The sequence below is a fragment of the Taeniopygia guttata genome, chromosome 3 (assembly GCF_048771995.1).
Source record: "Taeniopygia guttata chromosome 3, bTaeGut7.mat, whole genome shotgun sequence".
NCBI classification, from domain to species: domain Eukaryota; kingdom Metazoa; phylum Chordata; class Aves; order Passeriformes; family Estrildidae; genus Taeniopygia; species Taeniopygia guttata.
The window spans coordinates 21,422,866-21,445,463 of record NC_133027.1 but is presented as its reverse complement, the minus strand read 5'-3'; the positions used below and the strand labels follow the sequence as shown (position 1 = coordinate 21,445,463).

Below are 22,598 nucleotides of genomic sequence, written 5' to 3'. Positions count from 1 at the left end.
GGATCTCTGCATCCCTGTGGATCCCCACGGGCTGCAGGGGCACAGCTGCCTCACCATGGGCTGCACCACGGGCTGCAGGGGAATCTCAGCTCTGGTGCCTGGAGCATCTCCTGCCCCTCCTTCTGCACTGACCCTGGTGTCTGCAGAGCTGTTCCTCTCATGTTCTCACTCCTCTCTTCTCTGGCTGCAATTACAACTGTGCAATAACTTTTCCCTTCTAAACCGTGTTATCCCATATGTGTTGCCATTTCTGACTGGCCCAGCACGTCCATCCCGGAGCTGTCTGGCATTGGCTCTGCTGGACATGGAGAAAGCTTCTGTCGGCTGCTCACAGAAGCCACACCTGTAGCCCCTCCACTACCAAAACCTGAACATGCAAATCCAATACAGGGATTTATAGGTTGGACATAAAATTTTTCTTTCTGTTTGAGTCATCTAGTGCCAACTGGATTTAATATCTGATTTAAGGAAGAAAGGGAAGTGTATGTCAAAATTTTTGGAGTAACTCCTTAAAAATTCTACAAGACTAAAATTATTTCCTGGATATTTTCTGATTAGATTGCCTTGCAGTATCATGAACAGATTGCACATTATTAAAAAACAAACAAAAAGCCCCTCTTCAAATCAAAACCCAAACAAAAGCCTCAGATCATCTGTTAGTGTTAAAAAATATTCCATTTTATAATGCTGTAGAGAATTTGAGCAACCTTGTAGTCTGGGTATTCTGTGGGTTTGAAACACACAGATCTATCCGTCCTCATAAATCCAGGGTGTCCAGATTACTGAACTCTGAAGTGAGTGCACCTTTCCGTCTTGCACAAGTGAACTCTTTGTGGAAAGAGATTTAAGTGTGGATAAATGATAGCAGCTGCTGGAAGGTAGTTTGTTTACCTGGATTCAGTGATCAGAAAGCAAACTGAGAACAACTTAATACCAAACACTTTATTTACTTATGCTTGTTATTTACAGTATTTACATATTGCACATTCACTGGAATGTTTTATACATTTATTATATAAAGTAAATTAATGGCAGCTTGTGTTTGTGTACAAAATCCATGCTCCACTGTCCCAAAAAGTATATCTACTTGAAATAACATTCCTGTTTATCATGCAGTTTGTACTCCAGGGTACAATGTGACCCCAATGCAAGTCTGTTTTAACCAAACTTTTAAAAAATTGCATAAGCATGAAGGATATCAAGTGACCACAACTACTGTGGAGCAGATCTTTAGTAGTTCTAGATATACAAACAAACATTCCTTAAAACTGTAGAATTAAGCAACAGAACATGAATTTTCTTGGTGAAACATTTGTGTTTACATAATTTTTGGCAGCATTACACATCAATTGTAGTGTGATTTTAAGTATGGAGCATTCAGTACTACTGGCAGTTACACTACTGTAAAGAATGTCAATCTGCAAACTGTCGATGCCATACAAAATGCATGTTTAAAGAATTATGGGAAGTAGTCTGTCAATCTGCAAAAATAAATCTCTTGTTCACAATGGAATTTGCTAAAAGGTAGTAAGTTCTGTTTCCCTGTTGGTTTCCAAGGCACTTCTCTTGGTTCTTGATGTTCCTTGTTGTGATAATAACATCTGGTGGATTAGAAGAAAGAAGAAATTGTCTTTCATTATTTTTATATGTACATACATGTGAGAGTATGTTTATCATAGTGAAAATAGTATATAAACCTGGAGAATTCAATAATAACTGGAAAGATCAGTAGTGAATTTTAGATTTACCTCAATTCATATCAGACTGTAACCTTAATGCGTTCTTTGTTAATCAATGCTAAAATTCTGGAAAGCATCATTTTTTCTGTTGGTTAATTTTTGATAGACACTAGGGAAATCCAGTTCTACCTATCAAAAATGTGCTTATAGTTAATCTGTTCCAATGACTGCATCTGTGAAGTCAAGAAGTGAATAAACCTCAGGAATAGCATTAACAGATTGCAAAATGCTGTCTAAATGCCTTGGTGTCAGGAGCTGTTCATGGTGTGTCCAGTTTAAAGGATCTACAAAGGATTTGGTATTTCATTTGGCCCTTTCATGAAGAAACTTGGATTCATATAAACAAGGAAACAAACAGAAGTAACTTTTAAAGAGCTGGTTTTATAACTATAGCCCCTGGAACATGCCAACACTGAGCCACCACAAACTAAGCAGGAGCTGCAGTGGTACAATTTGCTGCCCGAAGTCTTCCAAAAAGAGTGTCTTGGAATGAAATCACAATCATGCCTATGACACTGGTATCAAAATCACCAATATAAAGTTACAGGTTTCCATGTTACTTATGTATGTATTTTGTCTCTATCCTAGAAATGTTGATTCAAAAGCTAAGCAGTGAAGGTTTTCACAGCCTTACTCCCCCACACCTTTAAAGCTTGTAAGAAAATGTAGTGTAACTGCACATACACGTATCTAGAAGTCTATCCTCTTCTAGACAGGTGAGCACTGAATGTTGCAAGTCTGCCCACCCAGTTTCAAGTGTTTCTATGCCTGTTGTTGTTCTTATTTAGAAATAAAAAATGGAGAATGTTTTTTTCAGTCAGCAGGAACTACACAGTGAGAACTCTCACGTGCAAACAGACCCAGATGAAGCTTTGATGTCTTACAGCCATCAAAAATCTATGGTGGAGATAAAAACCAGTGATAATCTGATACTAGAATTCTGCTGATGATATTTTTCACAGTAAAAACTTCCATACTGTCTGTCTGAACATAGGTAACTGTCTTCCCCATGATCAGTGTGAATTCTCTGATACTCTGAGCTTCTCTACATTTTCTACTGCTTAAGTATAATTGTAATGGAATCATTTGTATGCAAAGTCAGTTGGACTTGATATAATCCATTGAAAATCAAGCTATTGGTGCATACAGAAATACTTGTTAGTAGTATTTAAAAGTTTTGCAATTTTAAAAAGCTATTAGGAAATGTAATAATGTTACAGAAAATCTTAATGCAATCTAGGGTTTTTTTCTGGCTTTCCAGATAGGACAATTACTTTTTTTTACTATCCTTCCTTAGAGGGGGAAACATGTAAATTTTCCTTGTCTTGCATTTTCATCTAGCTTATTTTCTGTATGTATGCTCCTACTGTACCCTATTTAAATTATGATGTTAAAAAGTGATGTTTAGAAGAAATTAACATGGTTTTGGTTTGATCAGTGTGTGGTACAATCTATAAGTTAAACACTAAAAATGTAATAAAAACTTTTTTCATTACTAATGGGAATATGCATCTCACTGGGGAAGAAAAAGAATGGTTAGGATGCTCATTTGTCATCTCATCTACACCTGCTTTTGCATGGGTGACTTGACAGTTTTGTATCAGCTAACTCACAGTTTTCTAAACCCCTGGCATTTTCAGAAACCTTTGAACAGACCCGAGGTTTTTAGCATTGATAAATCTGTTCTACTTTGTAATTTTTTTTTATTTCATTAGTCAGTTATATGCATCAGTCTAGGAATATTGGGGTGGAACTTTAAATTTCCACCCCAATATTCCTAGACTGATGCGTATAAGGATGGGTAATCTTAGTGGAGATCCTGAATGCAATTTGACTACAGCCTCTGTTGAGAACATAGGTAATATACAACTCCCCAGACAATTGTGCTAATTTTTAAAGCACAAATGAAAGCTATTGTAAAGGCATATTACAGCTTTCCAAATTTGATTCTGGTTATTACCTGTGCGTGATGATAAACTCTGTAATAAAAAGCTAATCTACATGGGAAGAATTTAGTGGTTTAAATAGAAATATAAACTTTAAAATACTGTGCCAGTAGGATTTTGTAGCAGAACCTCCTCATGCTTACATAAAAAAAAAAAATTCCCAAGTGTCCACCCAGGTGGAATTCTGCTATAATGTGATCACAGAGATCCATGCACTGAAGGTTATGAAGCTCTGAATGTTCTATCTGGTGCTAGTCACAGACATCTCACTGCAAGGAAAACTCAGCTGCCTTTTAATAAACCTGGACGATGTATTACTAGTAACCATGCACACTCAAAGCAGTAGTTCTGAGAAGTCTTAAATTAGTTAACTTGGGAATCAATTGGCATCATGAAGATGTGATTGAACATGCCCTGTGTAGCTATATAAAACAGATCAAGCTATACTTTCTAGAAAAAAACAGGCCTTCACTGAATAATCCACAATCCTCTCAATTTCACCTTCACTGTTACGGAATTGAAGTGTCTGACATTTCAATGCACTCCAGAAAGCAGCAGTCTAAGGGAGAATGCAATTAAGGGCTGTAGTTTCCATCGTTACAAAATATTTTAAGCAAAATTCAAGTGCCCAAATATCTTGCTTTAAGAATAATTTGAAAAAAATGATATATGATATGGTGTATGGGGATGGGATATTTAGTGGAGAATTTTAAGTTTCCAACTTTGTTTTCAGCATTTGTCCCATGCATTAGTAAGTATGGCCAATACATCTTGAGGAGTTTAAACAGATTTTTTGGAGTTCCAAAGGAAATTTCAGTTTTAAGCATATTACGAATTTTGCAATGAATATTTGACCTGTATGTATAAATATTAATTATTTGCATCTGCATCTTAAGGGAACAAGCCACTGGTATATTTCTTTAATACACTTTTTATAATATATAAACCTCATTTTCTCTGTGTAGCCTGAGACTCCAACTACTTGCAACAGTCTTGTATTTATTAGTTTTACTTTGTTTATTTGAAATAACTCTAGATACTTTCAAAGTTTTTAAAATCCCATTAGTATTTGTCAGTACAGAAATTAGAAGGAATCTTCAAACAGAAGCATGTAATAAGATGTGATAACACAGTCCTTAGTCCCTGAGCTTCTCATAGTGCAAGGAGTTTTCAAAGTAAGTTATGAGATCAGTGTTGGCCTCCAGCAAACACGTATGGAACAGGTAATGGAAAAGGGATGGAACACCAACAGTAGCACCTGCACTTTTCAAACTGAAGTAGTAAAATCTGTATGACTATTGCCAAAGTGGCTGTGACGAATGCTGTCAAAGGGGTTTTCAGATTCATCACTGTCTGTCACGAGAACTGCTCATGATCTGAATTGTGAACTTTATTTAGGTGAAGACTTCGGGAATCAAGTGCTCCTGGCATCTCTTAACTACTGCAGATATGGACAACGTAACAGTTGTGGGATATATCTGCATGGAGTGGAGCAAAGCAAGCATGGAACATGGGAACTACTACGAAGCTGGCAAAAGAAAGAGGCTGGAGAACAGGACAAAAAAAAAAGACGCATCAAGGACAGGATTCTAGCATAGCTGTGTTGACCATGAGAAGGGGTTACAGAATAAAATTAATTTGAGATGGTGCTGGTGGCAGCCAGGGAATACAGACTGACTGGAAAAAAACAAACAAACAAACAAACAAAAGGCCTACTGAGAGATGTGATAATACAAATTTGCTGCTCTGGCTTCATTCGTGCAATCTCAAGAAGCTGAAGTGCTATTACTGGGTCCCTTCATTGCTCATGTCTGTAGGACAGGCATTAAGGGAACATACACTCTAAAAAAAAGAGAAGATGGAGCTCAGTACATATGTATAACATACATGAGAAAAAGTTAAGGCTCCACAAGACATGTTGCACCATAAACACACATGTGCCCACACAGGTATGTGTTGTGATAGTAATATGTCTAACTCCTGTTTTCACATATTATTTTCTTGCTTGTTATTAGCTCCGAGTTTCAATGTGTTGTGTGCTTTAAAGCTCTGCTAGTCTAAAATGCGCTGTAAGTACAAATACAAATAGATTTGTATTTTTTCTTCTCTCCAAATTGATCTTTAAACATCGATATATGTCCACAGATCTGAAAAATCCAACAAAACTACTAGTTTACCAAAGTAATAGTCCATCTATAGCACAGCCCACTTATAAACCTGCAATGAAACAAAAATCAGATACTGAACAAAACAGGTAACCTAATTTGTTTCACACAAATTGAACTGATGCAGTGGAAAAGCCTTGAGGAGAAAAGAGAATTTTACAGAGACACCTTTGCATCTCCAGATGTATTTGGTAGAGGATAGTCTTTCCTTTCTGCAAAGTGAGGCTGCTTAGTAGTCTACCACCACTGATTTTTGTCTACGTGAATAAAAGAAGTGGACAATTGTTTCTAACATTGAAGTATGTTGAGCAAAGTTGTTTGACAGGTGGATATTTTAAAATAGACTCCCAGCTTGAGATGCAAACTACTTTAGTTGCTATTCTTTCATATTACATGGCAGGTTGTTAAGATACAGATAAAATTTTCTAAACAAAGGGAAAAAATAATTTCACACTCTTATGTATCTGCTTATTAGTATTGGTAATAATATTATTCACCTATTTGCAAAGTTGCACAAATTAAGTCTCATTTATCCAGACTGGATAGAGAGAATGACTTGTAGAAACTTTTCATGAAATTGAATAGCTCCATCAGATTTTCCTGCAGTCATGTTTTCTTTAGATTAAATAATCCAAATTCCTATAACTATTCTTGTATACTGAGTTTTCTAAGCCTTTGGTCATCCACGTTGCTCTTCTCTGGACTCATACATGAAGGACCCATATGTCTTCAAGCGTGGTGCCCTTAATTAAATACAGCATTCCAGTAACTGTGTCAGGAGTTTCATAAACAATGATTCTACTTATACTTTCCAGTATTGACTTTCTTCAAGTGTAACACTGCTGACTTGCTTAGTTTGCAATCCACAATAACCTCTGTTTTCAACAGCACTATCTAACTATTCACCAAATTCCATGTATTTCTGCAGCTGAATAATCCTGCAGGACTTCATAATTCTGTTCTTTATCTGTTATCCTGGTTTTAGACTATTTGACTTATTTTCAATTTCAAGGTTGTACTTTAGTAGTACAACAGTTGTACTGTATTATGGTTGCTTGTCCTATAATACTGAAATACATGAATACAGTATTCTACCACCCAAGTTATTAATGAAAATACTGAACAATATCAAATCCATAATGAAGCTGTGTGACATTGGCCAGTACATGTTTCCAGTTTTGACAATGAAGCACAAAAACCTTACTTATGTACCTTTTCCCGGTAATTTTTACATTTATCTTGATCCTATTTCCCCAGCTTGCTTGTGAGAGTGAAGTACATAGCAGTGTCAATGCTTAAAATAAAATAAAGTAAAATGCTTAATATTTATTACTTTTCTCACTAATTGCTTCCACAAGATGTGTATTTTGTCACAGAGTTAAATCATCTTGGTTTGACAGCATTTGTTACTGACAAATCTACATGGTTATTATTTATACCTTTGTCCAAGATCCCATTTTGTCTCAGGTAAAGGTTGAGGACAGAATGTAAATTAGTCCTTCTGTATTCTTATGTTATAGCTCTCTACAGATAGTTTGTGAGTAATTTTTGGTTTGGTTGATTGGCTTTTGTTTGTATTTTGGTGCATAATGAAATTTCCCAAGTATTTGTGGGAAATAGAGGCCCATCTAGGCAAAGAAGGAGGGAATTAACTTTTAGACATGAGAGGTGTATACAGAGAAATCCCAAAAAATCCAAATAGCATGAAGACAGTTTATCAATACTACTATCAATACATTTTAAGTGAATTACTATAAAAGCACCTGCGACCTACGTGCATTTATAAAGCTTTGATGTGTATAGCTGTGTATATATTAAGTCACACTACTGAGTACAGCACAGATCTACAGCTGCACACATAAAAGGGCGGCTGCTGCTGCCGATACAGGCAATTGTGTACTGAGTAAACTCTTGAAAAATAAGCCACAGCTGTTGTGTTTTGTTCTGTAACAACAAATTCACTATCTGCTAACTGTATGCTGCTATAAATAATTCACAGATGATGCACATGGACTTTTATGTAATGACTTCCAGTAGGGGGTACCCTTTCCTTAATGCCAAAATTTGCCAGATTAAGCCAGTTACTTCAGGTCCTCTAGGAGGGGAACACCTTATCTAAAGGACAGCTGTTATTATACTCCCATGAATTTTCATGCATGAAACACAACATCTGCTGCTTTGCTATGCAGTGGAATGTCATTTCTGCTATGAAAAAGCTTACCTTTATCCTTCCATGCACATAGGGCTTACTGCCAATCGAGTAAGAAGCCTGGCACATCTTTTATAGTCTGTATGAAAAAAAAAAAAAAAAGCAAGACTAGATTACCAAAGTAATCAAATTTGCCTTTAAAAATCAAAATTGTTTTCAGTGTGCAAATAAGTGTCATAGCAAAGTTCAATGAATGCCCTAGTTTGCAACAGAATAAAAATCAACTCCTATGATTTAAAGTGGAATGTGTAAAAATTGGGCAATAGCTAAAAGGCATGTCTAATGGCACGTCTAACTATGCAACTAACTTCTGCACGTGTTCTATCTGTAAACAAACAGTATGAAAGTGCTTGGAGACTCTCCAAGTGTATGTATAAAAATTTATACATCTGTGCCTCTGCTTCCGTGAGGGATCTAAACATGTGACTCTAGTATTTCCATATTAGAGAAAGAATAAATAATGCTCATCCACCTTTGAAATCCAGCCTTCAATGAGCAAGTCTGTCAACTTAAAATTAGGTAATGCCATTCTCCAATAAATTTTCTTCCTGGGAACTCTCTTAAATTAGACAAATAATATCTTCTATTAATACAAATCTCAAGTCCAGCCCAAGTAGATGACTACATCATAAACATTCATAGGAGCATGAAGTTTCATCTTAAACCTAGTAAAAATGTTTCTCCCACAGAAGTCCTATTGTTAGTTGTTCATATTTTAGGTACCTTCAACTTTTTGATGCATTCATGGCAAGACACAGAACCAATGCAAAACTAAATAAATTATTCAAAAGGTTTGGTCGGTTTTGGTTTTTTTTTTCCATTTACATGAAAAACTGAGAGCAAATACTTTAGAAGTTGGTTATGGACCAATAGAAAAGCAAATTATTTTTCAGATACCAATGCTACTACACTGTACAAAGTACCAGAAAATATGCCAACACAATGCTTTTGTACTGGCTACCACCACGCTGCAGCATCAGAGACACTTTTAGCTTCTTCGCTGTTTGGCCTTCAGATTTCTACACACAAGGAACAGTATAATTTGCAGTCAGGATATTATTGAAAAGTAACATCGTTCTGTGCATGAAGAATTACAGCAGGCTGTTCGTCTCATTTTCCTACAAGAAAGTTACTTTAAAGAGATGCTAGTCAATCCAGCCCAGTGGGTGATGTTCACTTCTGTTAGGCATTACTTCATTAATGAGTAGCTACATTCAATGTCTTCTGGAGATGCAATGTTAACAACCCCAACTCACAGCATAGTTAGGGTATAACTGCCACTCATACAAAATATCCCCCATTATCCAGACATTATGTTGGTGGATGTGTCACCTGTCAGGAGGTAAAGGCTAATTTAGAGCATTTAAGACCAACTAGTTTTTAGCTTCATAAGCTTGGAGTAGTCATTAGTGCTGAGCCAAATGAGGTTTGTGTTGTGATCCTTATGAAAAAGACAGTATGACCATTGCTTGTTCAGAACAGACAAGTTATGAACAACTTACATCTCCACCCATATAAACAGAGTGTGATCTGCTTACCTGTCATCCTTGTCTTTCCAAGGAATTCTTGATCTGAAGCCTTACAAATAGAGAAAATGTCCACAATTCTTACCAAATATGCCTTTAAAATGCACTGGGCTGAAATATTTATTAATACTAGAAACTTGGAAACTGTAACTCTTGTTTCTATTCCCAGCTCTGCTACTGACCCAACTGGTTGACCTCAGACAAGTAAAATAAAGTGTGCTTCCATTCTGAAAAGGCTGTACTAAAATAGCATCTGCTTACTCAACAGGTCCATCTCAGTATGAATCTGGAGTCACATCTACTGACTGATAAATGTCAGTGTTTGATTTTTATCTAATTCTCTGTGCTGCTGTGCTGCAAACAGTGATAAGGTATCATAAGCAGCTTTTGCTTAGTTGTGTCCATCAGCACTTTTTTTTTTCCTAAGCTAATAAGGTATACTTTTATAATTCACTGCAGACAAGTGTTGCAAAGATTCATTGTCACCATCACTGGTAGACTGGTAGCTGAATAGTCAAAATAGAAAATGTCTATAAAATGTGTCCTACATAAATAATCAACGAAAAGTAAATAACCCCACCTGGATTTGTGATCCTGTCTTGAATTTACAGCACTAAAAATTAAATATGAGATTATTTTTGCGACAAGTCATGTTCCTATGAAAAGCAAACACATGGTTTGGAACCCATGAGGCAAATACATCAGTACCTAAGGATGCAGTGTTTACTGCCATTCTACACAGTGTATTTGCAATGAGAAAGTTTTATTTCCATTTTCATCTCTGTAATGCTGATGCTGTTCTAGCAAAGCTGTAGATGATACTTAGTATATTTTAGTGCAGCCCAAATTTTTTTTTGCAGGGAATGCATTCTGACATTGTATCATGACTGATACTTAATAGGACTAATAAATTTTAGAGTTTCCTCTCTAGTTTTAGGGAAGTGCCTGCTTTTGTTACTTACATGCTGGGATGGTACAGTCCCTTGTATTGTGATAAAGCCGATGAAAGTGTTTGCTACATTTTGGGCTAAAATAGAGTGGACCTGAAAGATAAAGAAAAAATAAGTTATGAATCAGCACAGCTCACAAGTAGAGCAGTGTAGCTTATGGTATGTATGTGAAATATGGATACCAATGCAAAATTAAAACATACCTGTTAAATGCTTCAAGAACTTGTCTTTCATCCTTAGATCTCTGGGAACTATTTCTGTGGGACAGAAGAAAAAATAGTGTTACTTGCTGTACTGGACCTATGCTTGCCAAGCATAATATGAAAACAGGGAATACTCTGTCCAGCAACATCACCACTATGTCTTGACAGGTGCACAGAGGGCAGAAGTCCTTTGCATGCAATAGGCCAAACTGCAAGCGGTCACTTTACATAGGGAGACCTTGTAAAATGCTCTGTGAAACGCAGTACTGATGGAACAATGTCTGTTAGGTGAGAAATCATTCATGACAATGGCTATTAACTAAGAGTCAGATTTTAGCTCTCTATGAACTACATTATCAAGTTTACCTAGATTTGAATTCTTTCCTATTACACGAGTGATAAAGACTCAATGATATATTCCAGTCTGGGGTTGTGTCTTCTAATTCTTTTATGCAAATGTAACCACTGTACCACTATTCTGTTCCAGGTATGTTTGTAGAAGCACTGTTCTACTGTAATCATGAAACTGGATTGATCTACTTACAGGAATATTCCCTCCCTCCTCCAGTAGTAAATAAAATTCACAGGAAATTATTCCAAGCAAATTGCTCTCTTCTGGCTCCCTATGTTTGTGGTTTACCGCCTTGTGTTTTGTGTTCAGCAGATGGCAAAATGAAACTAGTTTACTGAAATCCATTTTAGCCCTAACCCCTGCTTGTGACTTCCTGATTTACAGCTATCTTTGATTGCTTTCTGTTACAAATTCTGTGCTGATGGCTTAGTGCTGATTATGTATGATACACTATATGGAGCTTTATTTACTTGACCATGAATGCCTGAGCAGCCTTTTTCATTCCCCTGGCACCTCTTATCAGATATAAAGCAGAGAGCATTTCCATCCAGATCCGATTCAATTGTGAATTTAGACACTTCTCGAAAGTCATTCTTCATTTACTTCTTACTTTAGTAAGTGTAAGTAAAATTCACCTTATCCTATTTGACCTAATTATGTCATGAAGAGCATTAAAACACACATGCTTCACTCAGAAACTTCCCATGGGACAAGCTCACAAGGCAAGTGATGCCAAAACTGAAATGAAACTCTAACTAGTAGTTCCTTTTCAGAGTTGCTGGGAAAAACTCCATCATAATAACAGAATGAAAAATCCTGCTTCGAAATCAGTAACAACACTACCAACTACTCTGCTCTAAAGCAGGATTATTAATTTTGTAGATAACTGTTCTACACAAGCCAGATATTTCGCACCAACACGGTGACCAAAATCTATGCCCACGTTCCAAGATGAGATTTAGAGTTGTGCATATCACAGTCCCCTGCTTAGTCCGGCCTCTTTGACTCTTCGCATTTGTGTTGACACAGTGTTAACAACAGAACTGTCTTCCTCTGTGTATTCATTAATCATCCAAATAGAGAAGCAACATCTTCATGACAACCACCAATAAATACAAATTATGAGGATATTTGAGTATGAATGAGAATGACAAAAAGGTACAATGAAGCTTTAAAAGATCAATAAAGACAAAATAAATAGCATACTATCAAAATGAAAGCCAGTTTGGGAAAAGTTGAGTAGATATTTGCTGGAAAATATTCAGAAAGTCACTTTCAGTTGGAGGGGTCAGATGAGCAGCAGTAACACTGCAGGGGCTTGGGAGTGACAGGGAACACTAAATTAGACATGGCAGCAGGAGAAACCAAATCAAGTTTCAACTGAGCACACAGAAGTTTATCACCAAACTAAGCTGGTTAGAGAGGAGCCAATCAAACGAGCAGAAGGATGACTGCAGGAGTGTCCCAAACTGGTCACAGCCTGCAGAGTGACAGAGAAGGACTGTCTCAGTTCCCTAGTATTTCAAAGGGGCTACCTCTGGAGTGCAAAAGGAACTAACAAGCAGGGTGAACAGTTCAGTGAAGCTGAGCTGCAGGGAAGACTTCTATATGTAAGATCTTTAGGGACACACTACAGTCCTGCAGGAGAATTCTTGCTAGGGTCATTTCCAAGAAACACTTAAACCAAGAACATAATAGTAAGTAGTAACCTTCCAGGAAAAGTTTTCATCCCTTGTTTCTTTGATCTCAGCCCATATAAGTCTTTTCCCATATGATTAGGTTTTGTTCAAAGCCACAGGAAGTTGGACTTTCAGTTGAGTTCATTATCCAGAGAGTAAAAGATTCTGAGAGGTGAATGGAGGTTTTCTATTCCAAATTTGCCATCTGTGTCTGTTTCTGATAACAAAGGGAATTGCAGGCACTTCGAGTGGTGAATTCTTCATACAAAATTAGTAACCTGATGCCCTATATCATTCACCGAGACACCCTAGGGAAAAAGAAATGGACTGTGACTTACCAACTCTCTGCTCATCCTGGTACCCTCCGTAGTCAGCCACTTCCCTTCGATCTAAGTTATAGTCATGCTTGGAGAAGTACTGCATCCCACTGTCCTTCTCCAGGTGGTACCTTTTCAGTTCTTGAATGATCTCCATGATGAGATTTAAGAGACTTTGCTTGTCCTTCAAATCTGTGGAGTCTGTTTTTTCTTTGCAGTATCCTGCTGAGAGCATTAAGAGTACAAGCCCCAGCAGCCCAGAAGACCTCAGTCCACTCATTGCAGTCCGACCTGAAGAGAGCATGAGGGGATGAAGAGGACGGATCCGCAACTATGTGAGGTCTTCTGCTTCACTGGAAGAGAAAATTGGGGGTGGGTCGAAAGTGGGGAGACGCGTGGGGGTGAAATCGGAAACACTGGCGGAGGAAAGAGCGGCGACCGCTTGGCAGGTTACACGAGGCGGGGCACAGAGTGCTCCGGACTGCGGGGGCTGTCGGAGGGGGACGGGGCGGGGGGTCCGCGGGGCTCCGCGCTGCCCCCGCGGGCAGAGCCGCCGAGCGCCGCGGGCAGCGCGGCACGGCCGGGCCCGCGGGAGGCGGGGGCGCAGCCCCGCGGCGGGGCCGGGCTGGGGGTGCCCCGGCGGAGCAGATCCCGGCCGGGACGGGCGTTCCGCCCCGCCTCTCCCCGCCCCGCCGCGCAGCGGAGCAGCACGGGCGAGGGGCGACAACTTTCCCCGAAGTTTCTGCCGGAGAGCCGCGACAGCTGTCCCCAGTCTCGCCGCGGGCCTCCGCGCCCGGGCTGCGGGCAGGAGCAGCGGGACGGGAGGTGCGCGGCTGGGGGCAGCCGGCCGGGGCAGGGGACAGCGCCGCCAGTCTCCCGTTTCTCTGTCCCTTCCCCGCTCCCCTTCCCTGCAGGAGCAGCGGCCGGCATCATGCCCGGAGCTGCTCGCCTTCGGACGACTGACCGCCCCTCACACACAGCCGCTCCTGCGGCGGCTCCACCCTGCCAGCCCCGGCGGTGTCCGGCGGCGGCCGCTCCCGCTCGCGGGCTGTCACCGGTGCCGCCGCACGCAGCGCTCCGGCCCGGCGGGGCGGGAGGGATGGGGGCGTGAGGAGGGAGACAGGGGAAGGAGAGTGCTGGCGCTCGCCGGCCGCTTTACCTGTGTCTCCGTCCCAGACGCCGAGGTGTCTTCCCCCCGGGAGCCGCTCCGCGGACGGCAGCAGCCCGCGAACGGCAGGCAGTCCGAGTGTTCCGCGGCTGGCCCGCCCGCCCCCCTCCCGTCCCTGCGCTCCCGCCGTATCCACAAACTACTCCATCGCCGCCAACCCCAACGCAGCCGCTTATATAGGCTATAGGACGGACATGAGACGGCAGATAGTATCGACTTGGAAGTGGGTGGAAAACAATAAAAGTCCACTTGGCAACCTCGGGAGCGTCGCTGCTTGCACAAGCCCCCCCTTCCCGCCCTCTCTCCCCTCCCGCCCCGGTCCCCCCCGTCCCTCCCCCTGCTCGGTTCTCCGGTCAGGGCTCAGTCACTCCTTCGCTGCTCTCCGACGTAAGGAGACGGTCCCAAGTGTGTGTGTTTGGAGTGGGAGGGGGCGGCGGCGGGAAGATGGGGACGGGGGAGGCGCGCGTCGCCCGAGCCTTTAATTAGAACCGCGCTGAGGAGCCACTGAAATATTGATGTCCCTGGCGCAGCTCTCGTCAGCCGGGTCCCCGGCCCGCGGCCGCAGCCCCGCGGGGGGCGGGCGGGGAAGCCGCCTGTTTACCGGGAACTCCGGGCCCGGCTGCGGCGGGGAAGAGGAGGTGTTGGGGCGGGGGCGAGCTGCCGGGGAAGGGGAAGGCTATTTCTGCTCCCGCCGGCCGGGAAGCCCGCAGAGAGGCGGCTGGAGTGGGTCTGGGCAGAGGGAGGGAGCGGGCGTGCCGCCTCTTTCGCCGCTTCTTGGCACGGGCGGTCCCGGGTGGCGAGGCGGCTTCCTGGGCTCCCGGCGCGCCGCTGCCTGGAAGCGCTCCCAGCGGGGCCGGGAGAGGAGGAGGAGAAAGAGGAGGAGGACGACGACGAAGGCAGTGCCATCGCCGGGAGTGAGTGCCCTGTCCACTCCCGCAGCTGCCCTCGGCAGAGGTGACAGCCTGAGCGAAGGGCACTGGAAGCGCGGGGCAGTCTCCGGAGAGCGCCGAGCCCCTCCAACGAGCGCCCTTCCCCGGAGGACATGCAGGCTGCCGCCCACCCCGCGCAGCCCCTCGGGGCGCGGCGGGGGGAGCTGAAACCCGATCCGGCGGAACTCTCGGTGTTTACTCTCCCGTGTGCATGAACCTGTGCCTCGGCAGCCGCGGCCGCGGAGCTGCCCCCGAGCCGGGCGCGCTCCCGACCCCGCGGGCGCCTCTCGGGGCCGCGCGCCGCGGGAACAGCGACCCCCGGCGGCCGCCGCCCCGCGCGGCCCGGCGCTGCCGCCGCCCGCCGCCAGGCGGCGCCCCGGAGCGCTGCGGGCCCGGGGGCGGGGCGCGCTCAGGTTCCCCTCACGGATCTGCCGGGGTGTGCGGCTTCGGCCTCAGAGCCAATACACGAATGGCACGTGTCTCTAAATTCGGAAATCCCAGCCTATGCTATCACAGTCAAGGTACAAAAACATTTAAAAACATACACACCACATAATGAAGAAAGAGACGCAGAGGCAAGACTGAGCAAGATTCTTTGTCAGGTTTCCAGAATCCTTCCCCCTCTTGGCTTCATGTTTTGTTTCCAGTCACCTTAAGACTCAGGGGGAAAAAAAGAAATTGAACAATCAGTTCCACAGTGAGAAAGAATGTCCCTTTGCATGACATAACTTGGTATAGCTGTATTTACATGTTAGTCACTCCAAATATTGACACATTGAGGTCACCAATTTAAGACAGAGAAGATGGAAAATGAGGCAGGCAGAAAACAGCCTGGTCTTCTGTTCCTAAGATTACATTGGAAGTATTCCTTCACCCGAAGGAAAGATGAAGGTAGATACAACTGCAGGAAGAGGATTTCAGCTAAACACATGGATGGCTTCTCCCCTTCCTTACAGCTACAGTTTCCATGTCATTTTTGGTCATCACTGTGTAAGGAACGAGCAGCCCATGTTTTGAGTACACACCAATTCAAGTCAGGAATGCTAGGCTGCATCTTTTCTATTATCTTAGGTGTATCTAGACATGTCTGTTATGTCTGGCATGGAGACCAGCTGTCAAGGAACAACCAGCAAATTGTTGAATAATATGGTTTATGTAGCTGTCTTCCTTCTGAAAAGACAGTGGACATTAGCAGAAACTGCATTAATCCCTCTTACGAGATAACTCTACCATGACTCTGAGAATGGGATAGCTGGAACTACCTAAGCTGCACCAAGGACAAGTAAATGTCATACACAGTTGAATTCCAGTGCTCAGGAATACTTTTAAATTTACTAATACAAATATAGACTCAAAGCACAATGAAGGTATTAACTGAGATATGAGGTAGATGAAGAGTTTGGTGTCTTTTTCTGCAAGCGGACTCTGAGGTAAGGATCTATTCTGATTTGTTTACATTGAATTATACAAAGATATCTAGTAGCTCCCCTGACTTCAATAGTACTAAATTGAAATTCCCACTGATAGGTTTAGGATGGTAATTTAATATTCCAACAGGTTATATTTTATTAAGTATATTTTCGCAGGGCTCCATCTAAGCTAGCCATCTAGATGATAACTGCCTATATGCTACCAAGCTCCTGCTCTGCTTACATATTGTCAAAACTACAATCCCGAGCCTTCCATCCACCCTCAGTGTGACTCCTGAGGCTTCTAAAGTGAATAGGTGCACTGTTTGCCATGGCTGCTCACAGGTTCTTGGACTCCTTCCCTGGATACTGGGAAGCGCCTGACTTTGTCAACACTAAACAGCCAGGATGGTGAAGAAAGCATTCTTCCAGGAATTACAAGATGTAAGTTTTAATCCCTTCAGGCAGAGATGAAAGATGAGCACACCTTTCCTGCCAGGACAAAAACGTGCTTGCTTTCCTTGAAAGAAGGTGGAGAGGGACATATGAAACTCAGTCTCAAAAAGCAACATGCATCTGAGAGAGCAGATCCCTAGAGTAAATGCTATGTAATTAGTTTTTTTGGCTTGTCCTGGAGAAGTGGTTTTCATTTAAAAGTGATTGGATGTTTTTTGTCTTATTTTTACAGGACATCAAGTTAGTTAACTCTTCCACAATCAAAATCTGTGCGTAGCTCGATCTGCAACATTTTTAAAAATGTGCTGTCTTTAAATGAAACACTGTGATCCTCAGGATGAGGACCTCATGGAGTAAGCATACACAAATGGGATCAAATGCAGCATTTGGTGGACAGTTTTAGCAAGTGTATTGTTCCCTGTTCCCTTGGTTATGAAACAAAGGCACTACATTTGGGAATCAGAACAAATGCCATGCAGAATTTCTAGTTTTGTTAAATAACACACATTAGTCACCATTTACTCACCAATTCCATTCTAGTACGCCATGTTAAGACAAAAAAGGAAGGATATCTTCACTTACTTTACTTACATGGTGTACATGAAAACAAGAAAATGTGTTCTCTTTGGTTCTGTTGTCTAAGACTGGTGAAATTTTCATGCTAAGAGCCCTAAAGTTTTAAGCATGCTCTTGTTTCAGCTGATTATAACAGACATAAGGGTTCCTATCTATATTTAATAAAAGCAAGTGCAACATTTTCTGAAGTGATTGCAGAGCAGAGCTGATTGTCTAAATCAGGCTCATAACCAATACATGAACTGAATGTACACTTAGAAGAAAATTCCAATGGACATTTATATGACTGGGCTAAAGAAATGCTTCTTGCATTGCTCTTCATTGACCTCAGAACCTCAAAAAATGTTTTGAAATACATTTTTTCTCTTATGCATCACATCAACTTACAAAACTCTTGGTTTAAAAACCTGACTTTTCACTCCTCACAATAGAAGAGCAGTATTTAATCTTCAGGCTACACACCAACCCCAGTAGAGGTTAGTATTATGGGATGAGGTGAGGCTGGTAATTCTGCTGGGTTGAGTGGGTATCAGTTGGTTGACATGACAATCCAACTCACAAAATGTTGACCACACACATGGAATCTGCACGTGTGATAGTTACTTTTAAAATCTGTATAGAAAAATGTATACACTTTATCCAACAGATGATACTTCCCAAAATCTCTGTTCCAAGTTAATGAAAATGCAGAATGTTTTCAATATAATGTATTGTACATAAGTATAAAATAATATTTATGCACCTGGCTCAGTCATCTCTGTGAGCCTCCAAGTCTCAGAGGCAATGCCCAATGACAGCTGCTGGGGAGACTAAAGATGAGGTAGTAAGAATTCCTATAGCACTGAAATCAGCCAGAGAACATATATAACTAGAACAAAAACTTCAACAGATGTTAGGGGTATTAAAGCCAATTGAGCATTTTAAGGGTTTTCCCCACTTCCTACCTGATGCAAATGCCAACAAGATTAAAATCCTGTTAATCATCACTGCAACCAAAACTGAAAAAATCTTTGATACAGTTCCCAAATGTTTCATCAGAACTGCAGCCAGGGCCAGCTTGATGTTTGGTAGGAAGTTAAAAAAAGAAACCACAACAAAAATTTCAAACCAGATTTTTGGCTAGAACTTTCCTCTGCCTGTAAATTCAAGGCTAAAGACAGTTCTGAGTTGGCGAATGCATCAGTTATTGAGCCAGTTTTAAAGTTATATTCAATCAGCTCTGCAGTGCTGCAGCAGGGCAACAGTGCTGCACCAAAACAAAGCTCTTTTGGGAATTCTACTGAACCAGCAGGAGGAAATTTTAAGTCTAGAGAGGATAGCCTCACTTTTTTTAGATGTTTTTCATGGTCTTCAGGGTACCTTCTGAAATCTCCAGAGACCATTCCTCTGAATTATTCTGTATTTAGGTTTTCAGATATACTTTCTTTTACACAGTAAAGATAAATGCTCAAGTGAAGTAAGTCAAACCTCTCCAACTGTAGACTATTGCCTCCAGGAATACACTAACACAGACCAGACTCCAGACTTTTAAGCAGGAAAGTGAGGGTAGGGGTTAATGCCATTCTGTAAAACTGGAATGGGTTAATGCCATTCTATGAAACATTCCATAGCTACTGTGCAGCTCTGGACCTGCTACATGTGGCTTCACTGTGGACTCCTATCTGTTCACTTAGAGTTACATAGCTGCAGCCACAGAAACTCTTTCTACATCAAATTAAAATTACAAGTAAAAGCCCTAGCTGATGTCTCATTAGCTGATAGAGTGCATTACATTTTCTAGCCTACTCTGGTCTTTCTGTGCCAAAGGAAAGAGGGTAGCTTTAGTGTATGTAAGAACTTAGTAATTTTAGAAACAGAGTAGCATCATCTTGCATCATGGCCATGGTTCTTAGCTTGAAGAGACAAGTGGATCACATGTGTTTTTTAGAGCCATGGCTGATAAATGATGACATGTTTTGATAGTGTACTCTAAATCTGACAGTTTTATCTCACATTGTCTTTGCTCAACTTCTTAAAAAATTTATGCTGAAAAACAAATGCCATCTCAGGCAACATAAGGATATCCCATATGACTCACCATCAGCATATGAATGCTAAGCACAAACATTGAGACTATAAAAAGCCGAGGTACTTTTTTCCTTCTGTAGGTCATCAGTAGGCAGGCACGCTGCTGGTTTAGTGAGCAGGCCTCATGACTATCCAGTGGAGAGCTGGATGACTTTTTACAGATCAGATGTAGAGCAGGCCCGTTGGCCAGACTGTATTCCGGAACCCTCTTGTAGGCAAGCAAACCTTTTGGAAGATCATGTGCCTACAAAAGCTGCTGAGGAAGGAAGGGGGGGGTTAATCCCCTTCTAGGCAGATATTTTTCAGGCCATAACAGTTCTATGGCTACTGTGCAACACTGAACCCCCCTACACATGTTGACTGATCAGAGGTTTTTCTCTTCCAGAAACCAGCACTGCAGTCCCAAGCTGTACCCAGGCAGCCTCCTTGTGACCAGTTTCATAACAGGATTAAGTGTCTTCACAGTAAAGGCAGAAAGTTTATTCAACAGCAACAGAAGACCATTAAGAACTGTCTCTAGTTCTCAGAGTCCAGCTTGTAGCTTTTCTTGATTCTGCACTTGAAGTGATGCAAAGATATTAAAGTGCAAACTGTATATTCAGTATACTGAATTGTATATCCACAAGCTGAGGGTTGTGAATGTTGTCTCTTCTTGAATAGAAATTTACTGTCCTTTAGAGGAGACAGAACATCCTGGTTCAGCTTGGCTGTGGGAAACTAAGGACCTGGAATACACAGGATACGTATGCAGGAATAAATATAATGCGCTCAAGAGCCCTGATAAAGTCTGTGGCACTGAAGCCAGCTGGCACAGGATAGGCCACATCCATTCTGTCCATCCCTCTTACTGCCAGCAAGAGGACAGCCTTACGCAAACCACTCATTAGGAACACTTCCTGGGCAGCTTTGCTTCCCAACAGTACACAAGGATCGATCAGAAGAGTTGTCCCACACTAACCACGTTCCAGAGGCTGCCCTAACAATTTAAAAGTATTGACAGCTGGGTTTCAGTGCTAGGAAACCTCCCTGGCAGTTTTCACATTTGTCTTCTGGTATAGTCACAACCTGTGGGTCCCACCTGTGTTGGAATGGGTAGAGGCAAAAGCTTTGGGGACTCTGACCTGTCAGTTGGTAGAACTGACATGAGCTTTTTTTCATCATGTCCTAAATGGGAATAAAATAAGCACCAGAATCTGAGAACTGCCGCAGTTTCAAAAAGCAGCCTCAAGACTTTAAATCACTTTTAAAAAATAGTTTCATGTCTTTATGGTCAGGCAGCTGTACACAGCTTCCCCTGGAGGCAGCAAAGAATCAATGTAAGTTGGGCAGAACCACAGTGAACTCAACTTAGTTACATAACTTAATTTTTTTTTTCCCCTCAATCCACTATTTTTATAAATGAAAGATCTTTTAGATCTTGTATGGCAATGGGCCAAAATTATCAATATCTTTAGTTTTAGTCCAAAGAAAAAGAAAAAATTAAAAAATAATTTTATATGACCATTACAATCTGGTCTTTCTCCTAAACCAGAAAATTATTTTGTCTCACATTACATTATTTTTAAAAGCTATTAAAAACTGTATAGGTTTTGCATGGCCTGGTTTTTGGTAGCAGGGGAGGGGCATGGAGGTGGCTTCTGTGAGAAGCTGCTGGAAGCTTCCACCAAGTCTGGCAGAGCCAATCCCTGATGGCTCTGAAGATGGACATGCTGCTGGGCAAGGCTGGGCCAATTAGAGACGTTACTAATGCCTCTGCGATAACTAGTAAAGAAGGAAATCGGAACAAAACCATACATTTTTTTCTACCCAGAGAGGAAGAGGAGATGAGAACATGTGAGGGAAACAACATGGAGACACCAAAGTCAGTGCCGAAGGAGGGGCAGGAGGTGCTCCAGGTGCTGGAGCTGAGATTCCTCTGCAGGCTGTGGTGACACCGTAGTGAAGCAGCCGTGCCCCTGCAGCCCACAGGGATCCATGGGGGATGCAGAGATCCATCCTCAGCCCGTGGGAGAGGTGCCCATGCTGGAGTGGGTGGATGCCTGGAGGAGGCTGTGATCCAGTGGGAGACCCAGTGGAGGGAGAGAGCCCTGGATTCCAGGATGGAGCAGCCTGTCCTTGGAGGAGTGCACCCCGTGGAAGAGTGACCCACACCACAGCAGATTTGGGAGGGCTGTGTGCCCAGGGGAAAAATCACGTTGCAGAAGTTTTGGGAGGACTGCTGCTCATGGAAATAGACCTACATTAGAGAAGTTCACAGAGGACTGTCTCTCATGGGAGGGACCCCATGGTCTCACAGGGGAAGAATTCCTCTCCTGGAGCAGCAGAAGAAAATCTTGGTGATGAACTTACCAAACCCACATGCCCTGTCTCCCTATGCTATCGGTGGGAAGGAGGGAGGGGCTGGGGGGAAAAAGGTGTTTTTAAGGACTTATTTTACTTCTCATTATCCTCCTCCGAATCTGTTAGTGATTCATTCACTTTGCAGCTTTTAGTTGAGCCTGTTTTGCCCTTGAAGTGTTTTCTATTGGTCCTTACCTCAACTCCTGAACCCTTCTTTAATTTTTTTTCCTCTCCTCTGCTCAGCTGTGGCCAGGGAGGGTGAGTGAGCAGCTTTCATGGGCGCTTGGTGTTGGGCCACTGTCAAACCATGACACATACTTGCTGAATGTTTTGCTGTTATGGCTGCTCTTTCAGCCTCTTTCCTGATGTCATCCCATCCTCAGTCCCCACCAAAATTAATCACATATTCTTTAACGGAGAAATTTTCACATATGAAAGAATAATACCATTTTGAGGCTAGTCGAAACGTTTGATTCATTTGAGAGGTCATTTAGTAGTAGTACTAGTGTAACTGTAATTGTAGTAGTAATAGTAGTATTCACTTCTGTTTTTGTCTTATTATAAGCT

At 42.0% G+C, this 22,598-nt stretch overlaps 1 protein-coding gene across 2 annotated transcripts; it reads right to left on the bottom strand.

The window, feature by feature from the left end:
- Positions 1–927: 927 nt before the first annotated feature.
- Positions 928–14,381, bottom strand: ALKAL2 (ALK and LTK ligand 2). Of its 2 annotated transcripts, none has more exons than XM_030270124.4 (6): positions 14,246–14,381; positions 13,108–13,439; positions 10,739–10,792; positions 10,548–10,628; positions 8,072–8,138; positions 928–1,601 (listed from the first exon to the last, which is right to left on the bottom strand). In XM_030270124.4, exons 2-5 carry the CDS (start codon positions 13,388–13,390, stop codon positions 8,074–8,076), a joined length of 483 nt encoding a protein of 160 aa, XP_030125984.1. In that variant the 5' UTR covers positions 13,391–13,439; positions 14,246–14,381; the 3' UTR covers positions 928–1,601; positions 8,072–8,073. The 2 variants fall into 2 exon arrangements, with proteins under 2 accessions (XP_030125984.1, XP_004176916.1); XM_004176868.6 differs by having other exon boundaries at positions 13,108–13,377; positions 14,246–14,375.
- Between the last annotated feature and the right edge of the window lie 8,217 nt (positions 14,382–22,598).